Source organism: Sorex araneus, chromosome 6, assembly GCF_027595985.1.
Source record: "Sorex araneus isolate mSorAra2 chromosome 6, mSorAra2.pri, whole genome shotgun sequence".
NCBI lineage: Eukaryota > Metazoa > Chordata > Mammalia > Eulipotyphla > Soricidae > Sorex > Sorex araneus.
In genome coordinates this window covers 89,638,552-89,660,055 of record NC_073307.1, presented here as the reverse complement: position 1 = coordinate 89,660,055, position 21,504 = coordinate 89,638,552, and the positions used below count along the sequence as shown (strand labels likewise).

At 42.1% G+C, this 21,504-nt stretch overlaps 1 protein-coding gene across 1 annotated transcript in view; it reads left to right on the top strand.

Annotated features, from left to right (window-relative positions):
* Positions 1–21,504, top strand: part of LOC129405897 (basic proline-rich protein-like) — a gene marked incomplete at its 3' end in the record, with an annotated part of 105,119 nt that overhangs the window by 5,069 nt on the left and 78,546 nt on the right. Inside the window, exon 2 of the mRNA XM_055143606.1 lies at positions 929–985. Coding sequence (XP_054999581.1) covers positions 929–985 — 57 coding nt within the window. The remainder of the gene's footprint in view (positions 1–928; positions 986–21,504) is intronic.

The following is a 21,504-nucleotide window of genomic DNA, read 5'->3' as shown; positions in this document are numbered from 1 at the left end:
AGAAAAAAAAAAAGAAATAACCTTGTATAAATAATTAATGACATTTTGCCCTAGCTGTATGTGGAATCTTCCTCCTATTTTCCGTACTCCACAGGTGTAAAAAGTTTGAAAATCCCAGGTAAAGTTAATTATAATTACATGCAGTACATCATATTCCCAGGAATTATTTATATTTCTTTTTTTTTTCTTTTTGGGTCACACCTGGCGATGCACAGGGGTTACTCCTGGCTCTGCACTCAGGAATTACTCCTGGCGGTGCTCGGGGGACCATATTGAATGCTGGGAATCGAGCCCGGGTCGGTCGTGTGCAAGGCAAACGCCCTCCCCGCTGTGCTATCACTCCAGCCCCCAAATCTTGTCTATTTCATTAGACTTTTGCTCAGCCCCTATGATAGAGTTGAACCTACAGAATAAGCAAATCAAGTCCAAATCCAGAGTTGGTTAGGGAGCAACAAATTTGATTGACCTAAAATGAAAAAAAATTAAGTTTACATAGAGCTTTCTATTTTCCATTTCTCTCTCTCTCTCTCTCTCTCTCTCTCTCTCTCTCTCTCTCTTTCTCCCTCTCTCTCTTTTTCTGGCACACCTGGTAATGGTCGGGGACCACTAATTGTCTTGTGTTCAGGGATCACGGCTGGTCATGCTTTAAGGGCCATACATGATGCCATGGATTCCCGTTAGGTGTGTAGTCACAGATACAGACTAGACAAGTGCTTTAATCTCTATCCTTAGTCTCCAGTCTCTGAAATTTTTCATGTCAGTCTGAATAGGAAAGGAGAGACATAAGAAGTCAACTCCTGCTCAACTTCTGTAAAATTCTTGCGAACATTTGTGCTTGTTTACCTACTCCTTATTCCATATTTACTTCAATATTTTCAAGACTCTAGAATCATTTTGTCCAAACCTTGACTTCCTCATCTTCCTTGCTCTCCTCGTCCTCCTCCTCTTCCTCTTCCTCCCCCTTCTCCTCCTCTTCCTCCTCCTCTTTCTCCTTCTTCTTTAAAATACTTCCTCCTTTGGGGTCTCCTTTAAATTGGATGCCTCACTGTCATCTGAGTTTTTGAAGCTTGTAGCTCTGACCTCTTTGGATGAAGTCAGGTCTCTGTGTGACATATTCAGGGAGAGAAACATCACAGGCTCCTGGGTCTTTTGAACACAGGGAGCAAGAAGGGCAGCGTTGCTGTGGAAGTGAGCATCCTTTGTTCCTAGGGGAACGTAGAATTGTCAGATGCAAGAATAGAAATAATCTGGAGAGAAGAGGCAAACAATGGATTGAGCAGTGGTGTAGAGCTCGGCCCTCCACGGAGATTACGGGAAGTGAGAGAATGAGTGTTCTTTGGAGCACTTGAAAAAATAAGAAATGAAATATCACTAGTTTTTTTTTTCTTTTTGGGTCACACCCAGCAATACACAGGGGTTACTCCTGGCTCTGCACTCAGGAATTACTCCTGGTGGTGCTCAGGGGACCCTATGGGATGCTGGGAATCGAACTCAGGTCGGCAGCATGCAACGCCCTACCCGCTGTGCTATCGCTCCAGCCCCAATATCACTGTATTCTTATGAGACATAGGAACCAATACGCGTATTTTGAATGAGTCGGGAAATCAAAGGATGACTCTCCTATTTAGGAAGAAGGAATTAGAGTCTGGGGGTCACAGCTGGCCAAACAGGAGCTCTGCTCTGCATGTCGGTGTAATAGCCTAACTCTGAGCTTGCAGTTTATTCCGTGCTCTCAGCTGTTTTCCAGTTTCTGCACTTGGTTTTCTCCAGTTTCTCAGGACCTTCCCTGCTTGCCCTCCAGTAACTGCCTGTGCTGTTGCTCCGACAGAGAAAGAAAGCAACAGGGTGGTTCCCAGTGAGGCTCGGGTCAGTGGCTACGGTTTGCATTGCACTGCTCAGTGTGTTTTCATTTGGAGCTGTGGCTTCACGGGGAGGGGGCTCTTCTCTCTCTCTCTCTCTCTCTCTCGCTCACCTCCTCACCACCCCCCTTTCTCTCTCTTTTTATGGGCTACACCCGTCAGTGCTCAGGGCTTACTCTCAGGGGTGGTGCCAGGAAGAGAACCCGAGTCCACTGAGTGCAAGGCGAAACGCCTCTTCACCTTTACTATCACTCCTGTACAGAGATTCACTTTAATATTCCCACTTCATTTAAATACCGTGATTTATATTTGCGCATGACACATTTGGAGCGATAGCACAACAGTTGGACATTCGCCTTTCACGCGTCCCACCCCTATTTGATTCCTCTGCCCCTCTCGGAGAGCCCGGCAAGCTACCGAGAGTATGGAGCCCACACGGCAGAGCCTGGCAAGCTCCCCGTGCGTATTGGATATGCCAAAAACAGTAACAATAAGTCTCTCAATGAGAGATGTTACTGGTGCCCGCTCTAACAAATCGATGAGCAACGGGATGACAGTGACAGTGACATTTGTTACAGGTCAATATTCCAACCCCAATCCCACCACCACTGTCACCTTCCCTCCAACACTGTCTCCATTTTCTCCACCAGCCCTCAGGTCTGGCCCTAAATCAATTTGTTTTATATCAGTGTTCCCACAGGAGTGGCTAATGTAATGATAATCTAATAATAATAATCTAATGATCTAAATTTATGTTAAAATAACTGTTCAGTTCATGATTCTCTGATTGGGTTGGACTGACTTAGTTGGGAGGCTCCCTGGTCTGACTGATACCATTCATACAGATGAATTAGGAGCAAGTTGCAGACAACTCAGCTTCTAAGGAAAGAAGATATCAGCTGGAAGGGCATGAGCACTTTGGTCAGAGTCTGGGGTTGGTACTCAAATCTGAGGCATAAGAGTGGCTAGAATTCTCCCTTGGTAACTCAATCAAGGTATTTAGAGACTTTTGCACTCTCAGATGTTAAGATACTGATGTAGATCTCAGGTGTCTAGATACAGGAGTAGCAGGTGTGAGAGACACGATGGTCATTTAAGTTTGGGGGCGTATTGATTGTTGAATGACTCTGGAACCTCCAACGGATATATCCAGGGGAAAACATATAGTCCGGATTTTGGGACGCAGCTCTGATCTCTGTTAGTATTTATTATAGGTATCAGGTATAAATAGATATTATAGGTATAAATATTCACCCCAGTTTCCCTCCCATCCCTTCATGCCACCCCCCACCCCAGCCTGCCTCTATGGCATGCACCTCTCTTCTCACTCTCTTTCTTTTTCTCGCTCTCATTTTAGGCATTATGGTTTGTGAAACAGAAGATGCTGAAAGGTTATCATATATATATATATATGTATGTATATATATACATATATCCTTTTACCTGCTTTCAAGACTTGGTCCTTGTCCAGAATGATCATTGTCATAGTGGATCCTCCTCTATCTTGTTTGTTGGCTTTATTTTTTTTTGGGGGGGGTCACACCCAGCGATGCTAAGGGGTTACTCCTAACTCTGCACTCAGGAGGATTTACTCCTGGCAGTGCTTGGGGGACCATATGGGATGCTAGGGATTGAACCCTGGTCAACCGTGTGCAAGGCAAACGTCCTACCCACTGTACTATTGCTCCAGCCCTACCTCCTCTATCTTAACTACCTTCCATCTCCCAAACCATTGACCAGTCCTCCTGGTCCATTTTCCATGGCATTGGGTATTAGTGTCATACCATTTTCTTCTTTTTTTTTTTTTAAAAAAACATGTATTTTGACAACATCCAGATGAACTCAGGGCTTACTTTTGTCTCTGTGCTCCTCCTGCTGGGTCTCAGGAGATCATACCCAGGTTGGCCTCATGTAAGGCCAGTCCCCTACCTGCTGTACTATTGCTCAAGTCCCCTACGATGAAAGTTGGTTCGTTGTTGTTGGACCATCAGTCATGTAGAGGTGTGAGACAGATACAAAGCACAAAACCAACAACACTGGGCACGTGGGATCCTAACTCCCACAACCAAACTTAAGTGTGCCTGCCAAGGAAGCAGGGTGGGGGGAGGGAGGGAGCATGGGGACACAGTGGAAGGAAGTTGACACTGGTCTGGGATTGGTGCTGGAGCAATACATGTCTAAGACTCAACTACGATAGAGGGTAGGTAAGAGAGAGAAGCGACAAGGATGACATTAATCGCTGGGCAAGAACTGAGGGTTAAAAGTAGGTAAAGGGATATATCAGATAACCTTTCAGTATCTGATTGCAAACCACAATGCCCGAAAGGAGAGAGAGAGAGAGAGAGAGAGAGAGAGAGAGAGAGAGAGAGAGAGAGAGAGAGAGAGAGAGAGTGGAAAGAGAGAGAGAGAGAGAGAGAGAGAGAGTGGAAAGAGAGAGAGAGACACCTGAGCCCTGCCCTGCCCCTAACCAGGCAGGTGTTGCCCCACGCCCCCTTGCAGTGGCCCTGTGCCAGGGCTTCTGGAGGGATGCATAGGTGTCCATTTCCTGTGTCCCTTTGGGTCAGCCCAGACACTTGACTGTGGCCTATGGATCCCTGGTGTCACTCGACACCTCCAGGAGGGAGAGCAGAGGGTTCCACCTGGGACAGGCCCATGGGCCCCTGAGCTTAGTCAGGGCAGTGGGGGACACCCCACTGACCACCGCACCCCATCTCCACCAGTGCCCAAGCCACACCCATGCAACTATGGGGAATAAATATGTGACTCAAAAAAACGTTCCCCTTTTCTTTTCCCTCCCATATCTTCTATTTAGTTTTCAAGTTCCTGTTTTTATTACATTTTTTTTCCTACTGAATTTAAGGGCTATGATTTTTTGCTGTGTTGGTCTTGGGGATCACACCTCTGGCTGAGGGTTTTAGTTGTCATGCGATTCCTCTGAGCCTGTGTGATTGGTGGGACCGCAGTGGTCCTGCAGTGCTGCTTTCAGTTGCTCTCAGAGTGACAGCGAGGCTGGTGTGAAGAGAGCAGAGCGTCTCTCCTCAATATGACGACAGAGAACAGTTACGGTGAAGTGAGATTCATGAACGAAGCCCAGTCCTCAGCCACCCCATCAGAGGCTCCTGCAGGTAAGAAACGCTTTCTGCAAGTTCATAAGGAGATGAAGGATGGGAAAGGAAGAGTGTCAGAGAAGCATAGGTGACATTAGTTGCTATTTTTTTCTATTGGATGCAGTTGGGAAAGGCAGGTTGTTAGTAGCTGGAGTTGTCTAATACGAAGCAGGAAGGGGTGTGACTCTCCCAAAAGTGAGGTGTGAGAATGAACCCTCACCCCCGACCCAGTCATGCTAAGGGAAGGGCTGTTTAGTTGAGCGTTGTTCTGTCTTGTGGGGATGAGTGAGTAGACAGTCAAGAGATCGGTGTTCAGCTCTTGTAACCATCGGCCTAATGCAGGACCGTTGATGAATGAATGAATGGACTCCATTCCTTGGTTAGTTAGAGAAGAGGGTTTTGCAGGATTTGGTGTATTACTTATACTTGTGGACTCAGGGATAACAAAAGGCCACCACAGATTAAAGTCAGGAAAGTCTTATAAAAATAGTTCATTACATTTCAAGGGAAATATCTCTGCCATCATACAATTATATATTATTTTGGGGAGGGGATCAGGGGGCCACACCGGAGGAGTTACTCTTGTCTCTGTAGTTAGGAATTGCTCCCAGTGGGGCTTACCTCCTGTACTGTTTTTCTGGCCTCACCCAAAAGATTCGTTAAATACTAACTTCCAAGATGGATTAAATACAGTTTTGGGGAGTAGAGCAAGGAATTTGAGTAGCATGTAATATTCTTACACACAGAGAAAAACAGAAAGAAAAAGAGCATATAGAGTATAAGAAGTTAAGAAACTATATGTGTGTGATCATGATTGCTCACTTTTCAAAAAACGTGGAAATATGAAGAATGCTCAGGAAAATTCCTTCTTCCTCTAACATAAACTGCATATAAAATATTAGTATACATGGAAGTGCTCATTATAGAAAAATAAGACACACTGTCACTGTGTCACTGTCATCCTGTTGCTCATTGATTGTCAATTTCTTCATGATGTTCATATTCGTTCTGAGGCCTCATACGGGTTGCAACATACAGGTTAAGAACTGAGGGCTTTCCAGGCCCAGATGGTTTCACTGGCGAATTCTTCCAAACATTTAAAGAAGACCTATTGCCTGTTTTCCTCAAACTTTTCCAGGAAATTGAAAAAACAGGAACTCTCCCAAACAGTTTCTATGAAGCACATATCTCCCTAATACCAAAAGCAAACAAAGACACCACTAAGAAAGAAAATTACAGACCAATTTCCCTGATGAACACCGATGCGAAGATCCTCAACAAAATACTAGCAAATAGGATCCAACAACTCATCAAAAAGATCATACATCACGACCAAGTGGGATTCATCCCAGGGATGCAAGGATGGTTTAACATTCGGAAATCAATCAACATAATCCAGCATATCAACAAAAGTAAAGATAAAAACCATATGATCATATCAATAGATGCAGAGAAAGCATTTGACAAGATCCAACATCCTTTCATGATGAAAACCCTCGCCAAAATGGGGTTTGGAGGAACTTTCCTCAAGATAGTCGAAGCCATCTATCACAAGCCTACGGCAAGCATTATCCTCAACGGGGAAAAACTAAGGGCCTTTCCTCTGAGATCAGGCACAAGACAAGGATGCCCACTCTCACCACTCCTCTTCAATATAGTACTGGAAGTACTTGCGATAGCTATTAGACAAGAAAAAGAGATTAAGGGCATCCAGATAGGAAGGGAAGAAATCAAACTCTCACTATTTGCAGACGACATGATACTATATCTAGGGAAGCCTAAAACCTCTACTAAGAAACTCTTAGAAACAATAGACTTATACAGTAAAGTTGCAGGCTACAAAATCAATACCCAAAAATCCATGGCCTTCATATATGCAAACAATGAGGCAGAGGAAAGGGACATGAAAAAAGCAATCCCATTCACAATCGTGCCCCAGAAAATCAGGTACCTCAGAATCAGCTTAACCAAGGAAGTAAAAGACCTTTACAAAGAAAACTACATAACGCTACTCCATGAAATCAAAGAGGACATGAGGAAATGGAAACATATACCCTGCTCGTGGATAGGGAGAATCAATGTTGTCAAAATGGCAATACTCCCTAAAGCATTATACAGATTCAATGCGATCCCTATAAGTATACCCATGACATTCTTCAAAGAAATGGATCAAGCAATCCTAAAATTCATATGGAATAACAAACGTCCAAGGATAGCTAAAACAATTCTTGGGAAAAAGATGATGGGAGGCATCACCATCCCCAACCTCAAACTTTACTACAAAGCAGTAACAATTAAAACAGCATGGTACTGGAACAAAGGCAGAGCCGTAGACCAATGGAACAGGGTGGAATATCCCTACACACAACCCCAAATGTATGACCATCTAATCTTTGATAAGGGAGCAAGAGATGTGAAGTGGAGCAAGGAAAGCCTCTTTAACAAATGGTGCTGGCACAACTGGACAACCACATGCAAAAAAATGGGTTTAGACCTTGACCTGACACCATGCACAAAAGTCAGATCAAAATGGATTAAAGACCTCAACATTAGACCACAAACCATAAGGTACATTGAAGACAAGGTCGGCGAAACCCTCCACGATATTGAAGATAAAGGTATCTTCAAAGGTGACACGGAACTAAGCAATCTAGTAAAAACAGAGATCAACAAATGGGACTACATTAAACTAAAAAGCTTCTGCACCGCAAGAGATACAGTGACCAGAATACAAAGACTATCCACAGAATGGGAAAGGATATTTACACAATACCCATCAGATAAGGGGTTGATATCAATGGTATATAAAGCACTGGTTGAGCTCTACAAGAAGAAAACATCCAACCCCATCAAAAAATGGGGCAAAGAAATGAACAGAAACTTTACCAAGGAAGAAATACGAATGGCCAAAAGGCACATGAAAAAGTGCTCTACATCACTAATCATCAGAGAGATGCAGATCAAAACAACCATGAGATACCACCTCACACCACAGAGACTAGCACACATCCAAAAGAACAAAAGCAACCGCTGTTGGAGAGGATGTGGGGAGAAAGGGACCCTTCTTCACTGCTGGTGGGAATGCCAACTGGTTCAGCCCTTCTGGAAAACAATTTGGACGACTCTCAAAAAATTAGATATTGAATTCCCATTTGACCCAGCAATACCACTGCTGGGAATATATCCCAGAGAGGCAAAAAAGTACAATCGAAACAACATCTGCACATGTATGTTCATCGCAGCACTGTTTACAATAGCCAGAATCTGGAAAAAACCCGAATGCCCCAGAACGGATGACTGGTTGAGGAAACTTTGGTACATCTATACAATGGAATACTATGCAGCTGTTAGAAAAAAGGAGGTCAAGAATTTTGTAGTTAAGTGGATGGGCATGAAAAGTTTCATGCTGAGTGAAATGAGTCAGAAAGAGAGAGACAGACATAGAAAGATTGCACTCATCTATGGTATATAGAATAACAGAGTGGGAGACTAACACCCAAGAACTGTAGAAATAAGTACCAGGAGGTTGACTCCATGGCTTCGAGGCTGGCCTCACGTTCCGGGGAAAGGTCAACTCAGAGAAGCGATCACCGACTACATTGTAGTTGAAGGCCATGTGGGGGAAGGGAGTTTCGGGCTGAATGAGGGCTAGAGACTGAGCACAGCGGCCACTCAACACCTTTATTGCAAACCACAACAGCTAATTAGAGAGAGAAAACAGAAGGGAATGCCTTGCCACAGTGGCAGGGTGGGGTGGGGGGGAGATGGGATTGGGGAGGGTGGGAGGGACACTGGGTTTACGGGTGGTGGAGAATGGGCACTGGTGAAGGGATGGGTTCCCAAACTTTGTATGAGGGAAGTATAAGCACAAAAGTGTATAAATCTGTAACTGTACCCTCACGGTGATTCTCTAATTAAAAATAAATAAATAAAAAAAATAAAAAAATAAAATTTAAAAAAAAAAAGAACTGAGGGCTTTGTGACATCCTATAGGCTTGGAGTCTATAACACTACAACTCAGCATCTGCTAGAATCGCTGCCAGAAGTCTAGTTTCCTTCCTCTACCGTATAACTGACACTTTGTACTTGATTCACTTTTCCTTTTTTCTGCTTTTCTCTGTCCACTATCATTTTGCTCCTTCAGTCTAAGAGAACATGATTCTTTCATTCTGGGGTCTCCCTAGAGATGTCGTGATTAGGATTGATTCTAAAGACTTAGCTGCTATGGCATTGTATATTATATATTTATAAAAATTTTTGGGAAAAAATCTAGATAATTAGTAGCCTATAAACTGAAGAACTATGCAAATGCAAAAAGGAATATTGAAGAAAAACTGCGGGTAGAAGGATCTTTCTGGTGGGGAATGGCGATAGAACTTTGGTGGTAGGTATGATCAAACATATGTACATATGCAAATATGAAGATAACCCTCTGAAATTCCATAATATTTTAAATCTGAAAAGTAAAAATTACCTACCATGTGTTAAAAAGTAGATTATCAAATAATATATGGTGATCCAGTCATTTTGTAAAATGTTGCTGGAGTGAAATATTACATATTTTAATAAGAAATAGTTAAATCAGATTTAGATTTAATTATATAGTTATATCATTAATGTGATTTAGTTAATATTTTAGTTAATATTAACATATAATATTAAATATTCATATGTTGCAATTAGGTGACATATGAATATTTAATATTTAGATGCTTTAAGATCAAAATATTAAAAGTAGGAATCCTTAATGGAGGAACTAATGCTCTTATGTATTTTCCTAAGTTTCTACAATGAATACTATGATTTCCTTTTCTTTTAAGTGTCATATCCTTTGTATTAATCACAAAAAAAAGAAAAGAGGAAGGACTGGCCTGACTATTACTGATGAACTTAATTTGATTTCTCTTGCAGCTGCAAAGGAGAAGACTAACCCTTGCAAAAGTAACACTGGTTTCCTCAAACTACTTCTCGCCTCTTTGCTGATTCTTCTGCTGCTGAAAATCACTCTTCTAATTGCCTTTATCAGTAAGTAGCTAATTGAATCTAGATGGAATATCTCCCTTATATGAAGAGATAGCATCCTTTTGACACTGGCATTTTATTTTGTTTATTTATAATTTATTTTTTAATTGAGTCACCGTGAGAACAGTTACAGGGCTTTTAGGATCGAGTCTCAGTCATACTATGCTCAAACACCCATCCCTTCACCAGTGCACATGTTCCACCACCAATAACCCCAGCATATCCCTCCCACTCCCCCTCTGCCTGTGTGGCAGATGATTTTCACTTTACTCTTTCCTTAATTTGATTACATTCAATTTTTGACAGAAAACTCACTATCATTATTTGGAGTTTTTCCTCCCACAATCAGACCTGTCGGAATGGCATCATTAGATTGTATGTTTTATATTGTTGGTAACAAAAGAGCATATGATGTTGCATGGTCGTGAAAGTGGCCGCCCAGTTTTGGAATTCTGGTATTAAGTCCAGAGGTATTTCTGCCAGCAGCTGCTGCATTCTGAGATTGGTTTCTGTGGCGCTGGGATCATGGCTGTTCAGGAGCGGAGGAGCTGTCCATGGGCGACTGCTCGGGGTCTCATTTGCGCAGGAGGCAGGGCCGGTTCTGCCTCCCCCATCGCAGACACTGGTATTTTAATAATGGATTTCACCAGCAGGCTGAAGTCTTCTTTAGGCCAAACATAACCAATAGGCATCCATTGGAAACTTGGTGCTTTGTTTGCTTAATGTTACTCTTCCATGAAATAATGAAACCAACTCACTTGGAGAAAGTAAAGAGTATATGTATACGCACATGTTAGCATTTCACTTTAGTGAAACCTAGAGGTTATCATTGTCGACATCAGACTGTTGGATAAGTGAGGACAAATATCTATTCGTTAACAGTATTCTTCAGGTCTTTGTAAGTGCAGGCACCTAGTTTGGGATGACCAAGCAGAAAAGGAAATGGAAAAAACTATTCCAGGCAGAGTTTCCTATTGAATTTTTACCTTAGTTCTTTCTGCCCTGTCCAACATAGATGTTGTAAATGTCAGTTGCAAAGAGGTAGATATTCTTATCCTGCTACTATAAAGTGCATACTCTTGGGTTTATTTTTTAAAAATTTGGGGCTATACCCAGAAGTGTTTAGGACTTTCTCCTCACTCTGTGCTCACGGATCACTTGTGGTGGGATTTATGGGACGGTCTAGCTACTCTACTAACTCTCTGGCCCCTGGCTCTAAGAAATTATAAGATTTTTTTTTTTTTGCTTTTTGGGTCACACCTGGAGATGCACAGGGGTTACTCCTGGCTCTGCACTCAGGAATTACTCCTGGCGGTGTCCGAGGGACTATACGGGATGCTGGGAATCGAACCCGGGTTGGCCGCGTGCAAGGCAAACGCCCTACCCGCTATGCTATCGCTCTAGTCCCTGTTTTTTATTTTTATTGACTGTATTGGCATAGGGTTTGTTCAGAAGGTGACTTTTTGGTTTCCAAAAATGAGAGTGGAATCAGAGAAATCTCTTGAAACCACAGCGGGGCAGTAATCAGAATTGCCTCTATTCATTCTGCTAAGGAACTTTTAAAAATTATCACATTTCTCTTGTTCTCTTCCACATCCCTGATGTTGGAGTCTTTACCTTGATTACATTCCATATTTCAACACAAAACTCACTGTTGTTGTTGGAGTTTCCCCCCCACCGCCACAAAAAAAAACCAGTTCTACTGACAAGGAAGCATTTGATAATTAGTTTTCCATTGCTGAGAATGAAGAGATATGCAGTCGTGCGGCCACAGTAGTGGCCGCGCGGTTTAGGATTTCTGTATTTTAGTAATTAAGTCCAGGGATATTTATGTTAGAAAGGGAATGCCCTGCCACAGAGGCAGGGTGGGGTGGTGGGGGTTGGGATGGGGCTGGTGGGAGGGATACTGGGATCATTGGTGGAGGAGAATGGGCACTGGTGGAAGGATGTAAACTAAATACAAACATGAAAGTCCATAAGTTTGTAACTGTACCCCACGATGATTCACTAATAAAAATTAATAAAAATGAATTTCGGGATTATTATTGCATGTTGCAGATGAAATCCTGGGTACTCATATTATCACTCAGGAGAAACTTTCCAATGACAGGGAAGAATATTACAGTTGGAAGAAGGATGGATAAGGAGGAGTGTAAAGTAACTACAGAAACATCAGCAAGAAATGTGAGGAATATTAGATTTTTAAAAGAGGTGAGAAGACTATTGAGAATAGGAAGCATCAGAAAGAAAGATGAGGGAAAATGAGGAAACCGGGGGTCCCACAAGTGAAGTATTAAAGAATTGCAACAGGTCCGAGGAGAGAAACTTTAGAAGTGCCCCAAGCATGTGGCTGGAGCCTTGCAAGAGTGGAGCGGTGAGGGGAAATTCAGTATTGGTTGGTCAGGGAGCTTGGGGACGTGAAGAAGTAAAAGAGAAATTTCACTGCTTGGAGAAGGAGGTAGGTTTATCTTAAATTGTGGGAGACTTGCATGTACTGGTGTGCAGAAGAGTGACAGTTGGGATAGAAGAAAAGGAAAAGGATAAAGAAACAAATGCTCTTTCCTCCCTATTAGATTTTTAAATTTTTCTTCTTTTTTTACAGGTAACCCAGATCTCAGAATTGATGGTTTTCTTCCCCAAGACGTGATTTTACACCCTCAGAAATATTTAACTATTTCCCCTCTCCCTTCTCCAAGGATTAGCATTTGCGTGTCTGCCACCCACTTATTGTTGAAGGAGGTGATGGATAATTGCCCTTAGATCCATTATACAAGAATTGTCATGGCATATTTCTTCCCACTCTGAAAAAAAATCTGTGGTTTCAACATCTGAAGGATTAGAATGTATTGAATGCTGGACAATGAGATTTTTCACAGTTAGCATCCTTCTACTATTTTTTTTTTTGTATTAGTGAGTTTTGTTCAAAGTCACAGTATAGGGAAAACCTTAGCAGTACCAGGAAAATAAACATTATTCTTTTTTTCTAGGTTTCTTTCAAAAATACTTTTTTTTTATAATTTATTTATTTTTAATTAGAGAATCACCGTGAGGGTACAGTTACAGATTTATACACTTTTGTGCTTATACTTCCCTCATACAAAGTTCGGGAACCCATCCCTTCACCAGTGCCCATTCTCCACCACCCGTAAACCCGGCGTCCCTCCCACCCTCCCCAATCCCATCTCCCCCCCACCCCACCCTGCCACTGTGGCAGGGCATTCCCTTCTGTTCTCTCTCTCTAATTAGCTCTTGTGGTTTGCAATAAAGGTGTTGAGTGGCCGCTGTGCTCAGTCTCTAGCCCTCATTCAGCCCGCAACTCCCTTCCCCCACATGGCCTTCAACTACAATGTAGTTGGTGATCGCTTCTCTGAGTTGCCCTTTCCCCGGAACGTGAGGCCAGCCGCGAAGCCATGGGGTCAACCTCCTGGTACTTATTTCTACAGTTCTTGGGTATTAGTCTCCCACTCTGATATTCTATATACCATAGATGAGTGCAGTCTTTCTATGTCTGTCTCTCTCTTTCTGACTCATTTCACTCAGCATGAAACTTTTCATGCCCATCCACTTAACTACAAAATTCTTGACTTCCTTTTTTCTAACAGCTGCATAGTATTCCATTGTATAGATGTACCAAAGTTTCCTCAACCAGTCATCCGTTTTGGGGCACTTTCAAAAATACTTTAAACTTGTTCAAGTAGAAAAGTTTACCCTAGAACTGACTCACACAATGTTGGAATGTAAGAAAGAAAATGTGACCATGGAAGGTAAGAGCTAATATGCGCATAATGAGTTGTTGACTATAATGGGTAAATGTTGCTCTTCCGGGGCAAGAAGGGGGTAAATCACTGTGGGACAGTGACCCAGGGTCCTCTTGATCCATTCAGGGTCAACCGATCACCATCCATCCCCCTGGCTGGCAGACTGTGACAGATGAATGAAGGAACGGAGGCCATAGGCTTGCAGGTTATCGTTGCTCATTTATTCAAGTTTCACAGCATTAGTTATAAAAAAAATCATGAAGCTCGCTCAGATAGAGAAGGGAACACCAAGTAAAATGTGGTTGGAGATCCCGCGCGGGAAGGGAGATGCGTGCTAAAAGTAGTCTAGAGATTGAAAAGGATGGCCACTCAATGCCCCTATTGCAAACCACAACACCCAATTGGAGAGAGAGAGATCAAAAGGGAATACCCTGCCACAGAGGCAGGGTGAGGTGGGGGGGAGATGGGATTGGGGGCGGGAGGGATACTGGTGGTGGAGAATGGGCACTGGTGGAGGGATGTGTTTGCGAACATGGTAGGAAGGAAAAACAAGCTCAAAAATGTGTGAATCTGTATCTGTACCCTCATGGTGACTCACTAATTAAGGAATAAAATAAATTATAAAAAATCATGAAGGTCGGGGGTAGCAGTTACACAAAGGTCTGCTTGAACATCATAATAAATAATAAACAGATGTAAAGCCTGTTCACCTGGGTTGGCTTCAGGGGAGTTCTAGGAGATTCACTTAAGAACAAAATCTCATCTAGGGCCTCCAGCATTCTAGATCCCTACTTAGGAGATCGACCTGTCCAAGGTGAATTCCATCTAAGGGGGGGGGGGTATTGTTTTCTTCTTTACTTTACTAGTAATCTATTTAAATAATCACATTAAATTTACTTCTGAATAATATTTCTAGTCATTTTGTATGAACACAGTAAGATATATTAAGCTCACTGGGTGGCTCTTCCTGGGGACATCTCACTATACATGCCAAGCTACAATCCTTGGGTCAGGCTAGTATTTCCTAACCCCAGTAGGCTCCTTATTCAGTCACTTCTCTTTTTTGCTATTGTCAGTTTGTTCCATAAGCATACTCTTAACTTAATATACTTCTTATGGCACTTTGTCTGTCCCCTTTCAATGCCAGGGTAGCTTATGGCTTGCCCTGGGTCCATCCATGTCTCTTGTTGGGACCCCCCCTTTTGGGTCTTTTTGGAACTGAGGGCAACTGAGGCTTAAGACAACTAAATATGATGGATTCCCAGGAGTAAACGTTATTTGGAGTCAATTCACTTCCATGTTACAAAAATATAGCATTAACTGTCTTCCTGTGTCTGGACAAAAAGGACATTGCTCTAAAATTAACTATGCAAAGGACAATAAAGGAAAGAGAAAAACAGTATTTCACTTACATATACAAAATCCAGAACGCTCAGAAGGGGTTGGCTTTACAAATTATAGGGTCTGATTTGGGGATATAAGTGATTAGCAGGGGAAGAAGAGAACAAAGGAGAGGTTAAAGATCAGCACGGGTTCCTCATGAAACTGGGTGTGCCTTGTGAGCACTGTGGTGGGTGTAACCCAAAAAGCCCAAGTTCCCTACATTAGGAGAAATGTCAAAATGTGATAGCATAGCCTTTGGATTTCTTCTCTTTTTTGGGGGCACAACTGGCAGCGTTCAGGACTTACTAACTTACTAACTTACTGCATTTAGGGATCACTCCTTGTACTCCTCTGAGTACCTTATGGGGTGTCAGGGGTGAAACCCAGGTCAGCCATATGGAAGGCAAGTGCCCTGCTCACTGTACTATCACTCCGCTGGATTTCTTTAGTTTTCACGTATCTTTTTTTACTTTATGTTCCCTCTTATTTCCCTACATATCTATTAAAACTGACTTCCTCAAGAGAGATCTAATACAGTTGTAATTAAAAAATATAAATATTTTATGCATTTAAATCAAATGAGAAATCATTTGAGGATGCAGCAAGAAAACAGCTTTCTGGGGCTGGAGTATGGCAGGTAGGGTGTTTGCCTTGCACGTAGCCAACCCGGGTTCGATTCCCAGCATCCCATATGGTCCTCTGAGCACCTCCAGGAGTAATTCCTGAGTGCAAAGCCAGGACTAACCCCTGTACATTGCCAGGTGAGACCCAAAAAGCAAAAATAAATAAATAAATAAATAAATAAATAATCACTTTAAATTTACTTCTTAATAATCTTTCTAGTCATTTTGTATGGACACAGTAAAATATACATTAAGCTTAAACGGTGGCTCTCCTGGGAACATCTCACTATACATCCAGACTACAGTCCTCAGGCCAGATTAGTTCTCTTTTTTTCTTGCTTTTTGGGTCACACCTGGCGATGCACAGGGGTTACTCCTGGCTCTGCACTCAGGAATTACTCCTTGGCGGTGCTCAGGGGACCATATGGGATGCTGGGAATTGAACCTGGGTCAGCCACGTGCAAGGCAAACACCCTCCCCACTGTGCTATCGCTCCAGTCCCCCAGATTAGTTCTTCTTAACCCCAGCAGGGTCCTTGTCCAGTCACTTCTCTTTGCGTCATGACAGAATTCATCCACTAACTTGCTCTTAACTTATAAGTTTTATGGCATTTGACCAGACCTGTTTCAATGCTAGGGTAGCTTACAGCTTGCCCTGGGTCCATCCTGTCCCTTCACCGGGACCCTGTTTTTAGGGTGCTAGGAACTAAGGACAACTGAGGCTTAAGTCAAGTAGATATAACAGATGTCATATATTATTCAGAGTATATAATATTCAGAGTCAATGATCTCCTAAGCATTAACTGTCATCCTGTCTCTATACAAAAAGGACATTGCTCCAAAGTAAACTATGCAAAGGACATAAGGTAAAGAGAAAAGCTATATTTCACTTTACAAATACAAAATCCAGAGTCCTTAGAAGGAACTGACCTTATAAGTCGCAGGGTCTGATTTGGAGATATAGGTGATTGACAGTTAGGGGAAGCAGAGCACAGAGGAGAAGTTTAAGATAAACACAGAGGAGTGGGAGTGCCTTGAGAGCACTGTCATGGGTGTAACCCAATAAACCTAGGCTCCCTACGATGAGGGAGAAAGGACAGACTAATATTACCCTAAACCAAACCATAGCAGTATTGAGAATTTATACATTCTTGGCATAAAGAGTAATTTTTCATTGAAAATGGGACATGTTTGCATTTTCTTGAGATTTTGAATCTTTTTCTATTTTTAAGGTTTCACCAATCCTCCCCTCCCCCCATCTGGTGGTTTTTATGGCTCTTACTGGCACTACACTTTGGGATAACTGCTACTACAGCTCAGGGGATCATTTGTAGTACTGGATATTGAATTTGGGTCTGCCAGGTACAGGCAAACACCCTACCCACTGTACACATTCTCAGGTTCCCATGTCAGGAATATTGAAAAATATTTTGGTTCTAGGTACCTTTCCTGACTGCACACAGGCAAGGAAATGGTGACATGCCTGTTACTGCCTGATGCAGGTGGGTTTGACCTACAGGATACCTGATGGATGTGGATCCTTCTTAATATGCGGTGAACTTGGGCATTGTGATTGCACAAGGTGATTTTTGTGATTTAACTTTTAACAGGGTGCATACTGAAATCCCTCGCCTCTGGCCTCGGGGTTAAGGCACTTGTCTTGTATGTGTTTAACCATGGTTTTATTTTTGGCACCAAATATGACCACCTGAGAACCATTGAGGCTCGCTCCTGAGTATAGAGACAGGAGTGGTCCCTGAACACTGCTGGGTGTAAATCCAAAACAACAAAAACATCACTTGTCTCATATTGTACTAATACGGCCACGTATCAACACAGGCAAATCCTGGAGCTGCTGCCCGAAGAATTGGAAGCCATTTGGTTCAAATTGCTACTTTTTTACTTCTGAGATTAAAAATTGGACTGACAGTGAGAAGCACTGTGCGGGGATGCAGGCGCATCTGCTGGTGGTCGACAGCAAGGAGGAGCAGGTACTTTCTGGTCAACGTGGGAGTCACAGTCCTGCCAGCTCTGTCCCCCTCCTTGGGAGGAAGTTCTCATGGTCAGGGGTGTTGCTGCTAAGGCACAAAGCTTTGGATACAATGGATGGGATTGGATATTAAGTCTTTGCATTCTACACCTTCATCTGATTCTATTTAAATCCTCTCCTTGAACTCCCTCATAATATTGTGGGAAATTGAGAGTACTATATGGAGGCTTGAGTGGAAAGATGGGTATATTTGAACCTGAAATATCAGTTAATTATATGAACCTACATGCATTTTATAAATTTTACTGTCTCCAAGGAGCTCTCTCTGGCTGCGTTATTGGAGGTTGCTCCTAGCAGAGAGGTTAATGTATTGGCAGCTGATCTGCTTGTTGTGTGTCAACCGTAAGTTTGACCTCCAGCATTTTGTAGCCATTGAGAACTACTGGTGTGGTAGGATGGCCTGGCTCTTCTGGTCTCCAAGCACTAATAAAATGACAACAACCATCACAAGAAGAAGCAGAATGAAGAAATAAACAATACATGATCAGTTGAGAAAAGCCATAAAATGAAATAGGAAAGGAATAAATAGCGGTGAAGTGAAATAACTTAAGAAGTTATCAAAGGAAAGAGAATTCATGTCAAAAATTTCCTCTCCATGAGGGGAGAAAGGGACCCTTCTACTCTGCTGGTGGGAATGCTGACTGGTTCAGCCCTTTTGGAAAACAATATGGACGACTCTCAAAAAACTAGAGGTTGAGCTCCCATTTGACCCAGCAATACCACTGCTGGGAAAATATCCCAGAGAAGCAAAAAAGTATAGTCGAAATGACATCTGCACTTATATGTTCTTCGCAGCACTGTTTACAATAGCCAGAATCTGGAAAAAACCCGAGTGCCCTAGAACAGATGACTGGTTGAAGAAACTTTGGTACATCTATACAATGGAATACTATGCAGCTGTTAGAAAAAAGGAGGTCATGAAGTTTGCATATAAGTGGATCAGCATGGAAAGTATCATGCTAAGTGAAATGAGTCAGAAAGAGAGAGACAGACATAGAAAGATTGCACTCATCTGTGGAATATAGAATAATAGACTAGGATTCTAACACCCAAGAATAGTAGAAATAAGTACCAGGAGGCTGACTCCATGGCTTGGAGGCTGGCCTCACATTCTGGGGAGAGGGCAACTCAGAGAAGGGATCACCAAGTATAATACGGTCGGTCGGAGGTCATGCGGGGGAAGGGTGATGCGGGCTGAATGTGGGCTAGAGACTGAACACAGTGGCCACTCAACACCTTTATTGCGAACCACAACACCTAATTAGATAGAGAGAACAAAAGGGAATACCCTGCCACAGAGGTGGGGTGGGGTGTGGGGAGATGGGATTGGCGAGGGTAGGAGGGATGCTGGCTTTACTGGTGGTGGAGAATGGGCACTGGTGAAGGGATGGGTTCTCGAACTTTGTATGAGGGAAACAAGAGCACAAAGTTGAGTAAATCTGTAACTGTAACCTCACGGTGATTCACTAATTAACAATAAATAAAGGAAAAAAATTAAATAAATTAAAAAATAATAATAATAAAAAAATTAAAAAAAATTTTCCTCTCCAGAGCTTTGCAGACTCCCATCTCCTACTGATGAAGTGGGGGTGGGTGTGAGATGAAGATTCACATGAGCACAGACAGAAATCTCTGCCCTGTGTGCTGGGCACTGCGGTTGTCTAATGGACTCTGCTCAGAATTCCTAAGTTAAAATCCTAATCGCAAAAGGGATATAGGAAATTGTGTCAGTGGAGCAACCTTAGGTATAAGACAGGAGCCTTCTTGAATGGCATTAATGTTCTTTGAAAGGAGACCCTCATACTATTTCCCTTCTCTCCATATAAGCTCACTATGAGAGAAATTTTGAAGAAGGTAGGGAATCTTTTCCTGAACATACTGTTCTTCTAACCTGGGGATGTCAGTGTGCATAACTGTCAGTTGTTTATAAGCTGTCCTGTCTGTGGGGCTTTGTAGAGAGGCCTGAACATCTAAGACAAACACCATCTTCCCAAGAGATGCTTTGGATACTGTATTGTTTAGTCACAGAAGACCTAGACCTCTGGGCCGGACCCTGGGTACCTTTTTATGGACCCTTTCATTTCGGTGTTCTTTCTCCTAAGGCTTTAAAGAACAGACATCTAGAGGAATGCTACACAAACTCTAACTCGCTTCTATTCTTTCCTAGGACTTTATTAACAAGAATGTTTTTAGTGGTTGGTCTTATTATTTTGGGCTGTCAGATCTGCAGAATGGTCACTGGGAATGGGTGGATGAGACACCATACAATCACAGTGCCACGTGAGTATTGAATTTGGTAAGGGGATCTTAGGTCCTGCAGAATGTACGTGATTTTGGGTGCTCCAACTAGCAGCTTTCAAAACAATAGAGCTTAAACAGAACTTCTGGATATTAACGTACATGTTTGAATTTGCATTCTGCTGCTAATCACCTCAAGAAGTCTATAAAGCATCATTTTCTTTTTCTCTGTGTAAAAATGAGGACACTGAATTTAAAGAGTTTAATACCTCAGGTAAAGTTTTCTGTGGTGGTAGTGATTATCTTCGAATCCAGATTTATTTGTTATAAAAGCCTATGCCTGTGAAATTTACATATTCAAGATAATAAGATTCCTGTCAAGAAACATCATAGCCATTCTTAAAATATATACCCTTGGGGCTGAAGCAATAGTACAGTGGGTAGGGCCTTTGCCTTGCATGCGGCTGACCCGGGTTCGATTCCCAGCATCCCATACAGTCTCCTGAGCACTGCCAGGAGTAATTCCTGAGTGCACAGCCAGGAGTAACCCCTGAGTATCACCGGGTGTGACCCAAAAAGAAAAAATATATATACACCCTGCCATAAAGCAATAAGCTATATTTTGATAGTCCAAACATATCTTATATTTTTGTTGGTGAAAAAAACCTCTTAGGCCAAAGCGATAGTACAGCAGGTATGGTGTTTGCCTTGCATGCGCTCTCCCTTGACCTCTAGATATTTCTCTAGCAGCCCATATGGCCCTCCAAACAATTATTGGGGTAATTTCTGAGTGAAGACTCAGGAGCAACCCCTGAGCAATGCGGGTGTGAATCAATAAGCAAAAAAAAAAAAGACAAAATAAAGAATCCCAACTCTTACAATCTTTAGTACAATTTATTAAGTTAACACCTTAGAGACTCATATGAACTATGTGAAACATATAGGGATAGACTCTAGTTTGATTTTTTTTAGATTAAGAACAGAATAAGATACAATGATCTGAGATAACAGTAGTAGAATCAGAGACATTTATTCTAAGAAATGTGATTTTATTTATTTATTTAAAAAATTATTGATTTCCCCTTAAACAATATGTAAACACTGGAGTATTCAAAGTTGTTCATGATGATTTGTTTCACAGGCACTCAATATTCCAACACCAATCCCACCACCGTTACTTTCCCTCCATCATTGTCTCCAACTTTTCCAATCACCCTTCAGTCTCCTAGTAGTCCTCAATAATTTATTTTATATTGCTTGTTATCAATAGTTTGCTTACAGAATGATCATAAAATATTTTCCTAAAAGAAAGATAGTGAAGATTGTTGTATCTCATCATGGAGCCATTAAGTTCTGTATAAGAGATTACTAAGATGTTGATACAAGTTAAGCCCTATTTTTATATTTTATTAATTGAGATTGGTTGCCTTCTACATTCCATTCCATCTGATCTGGAATGCTACTC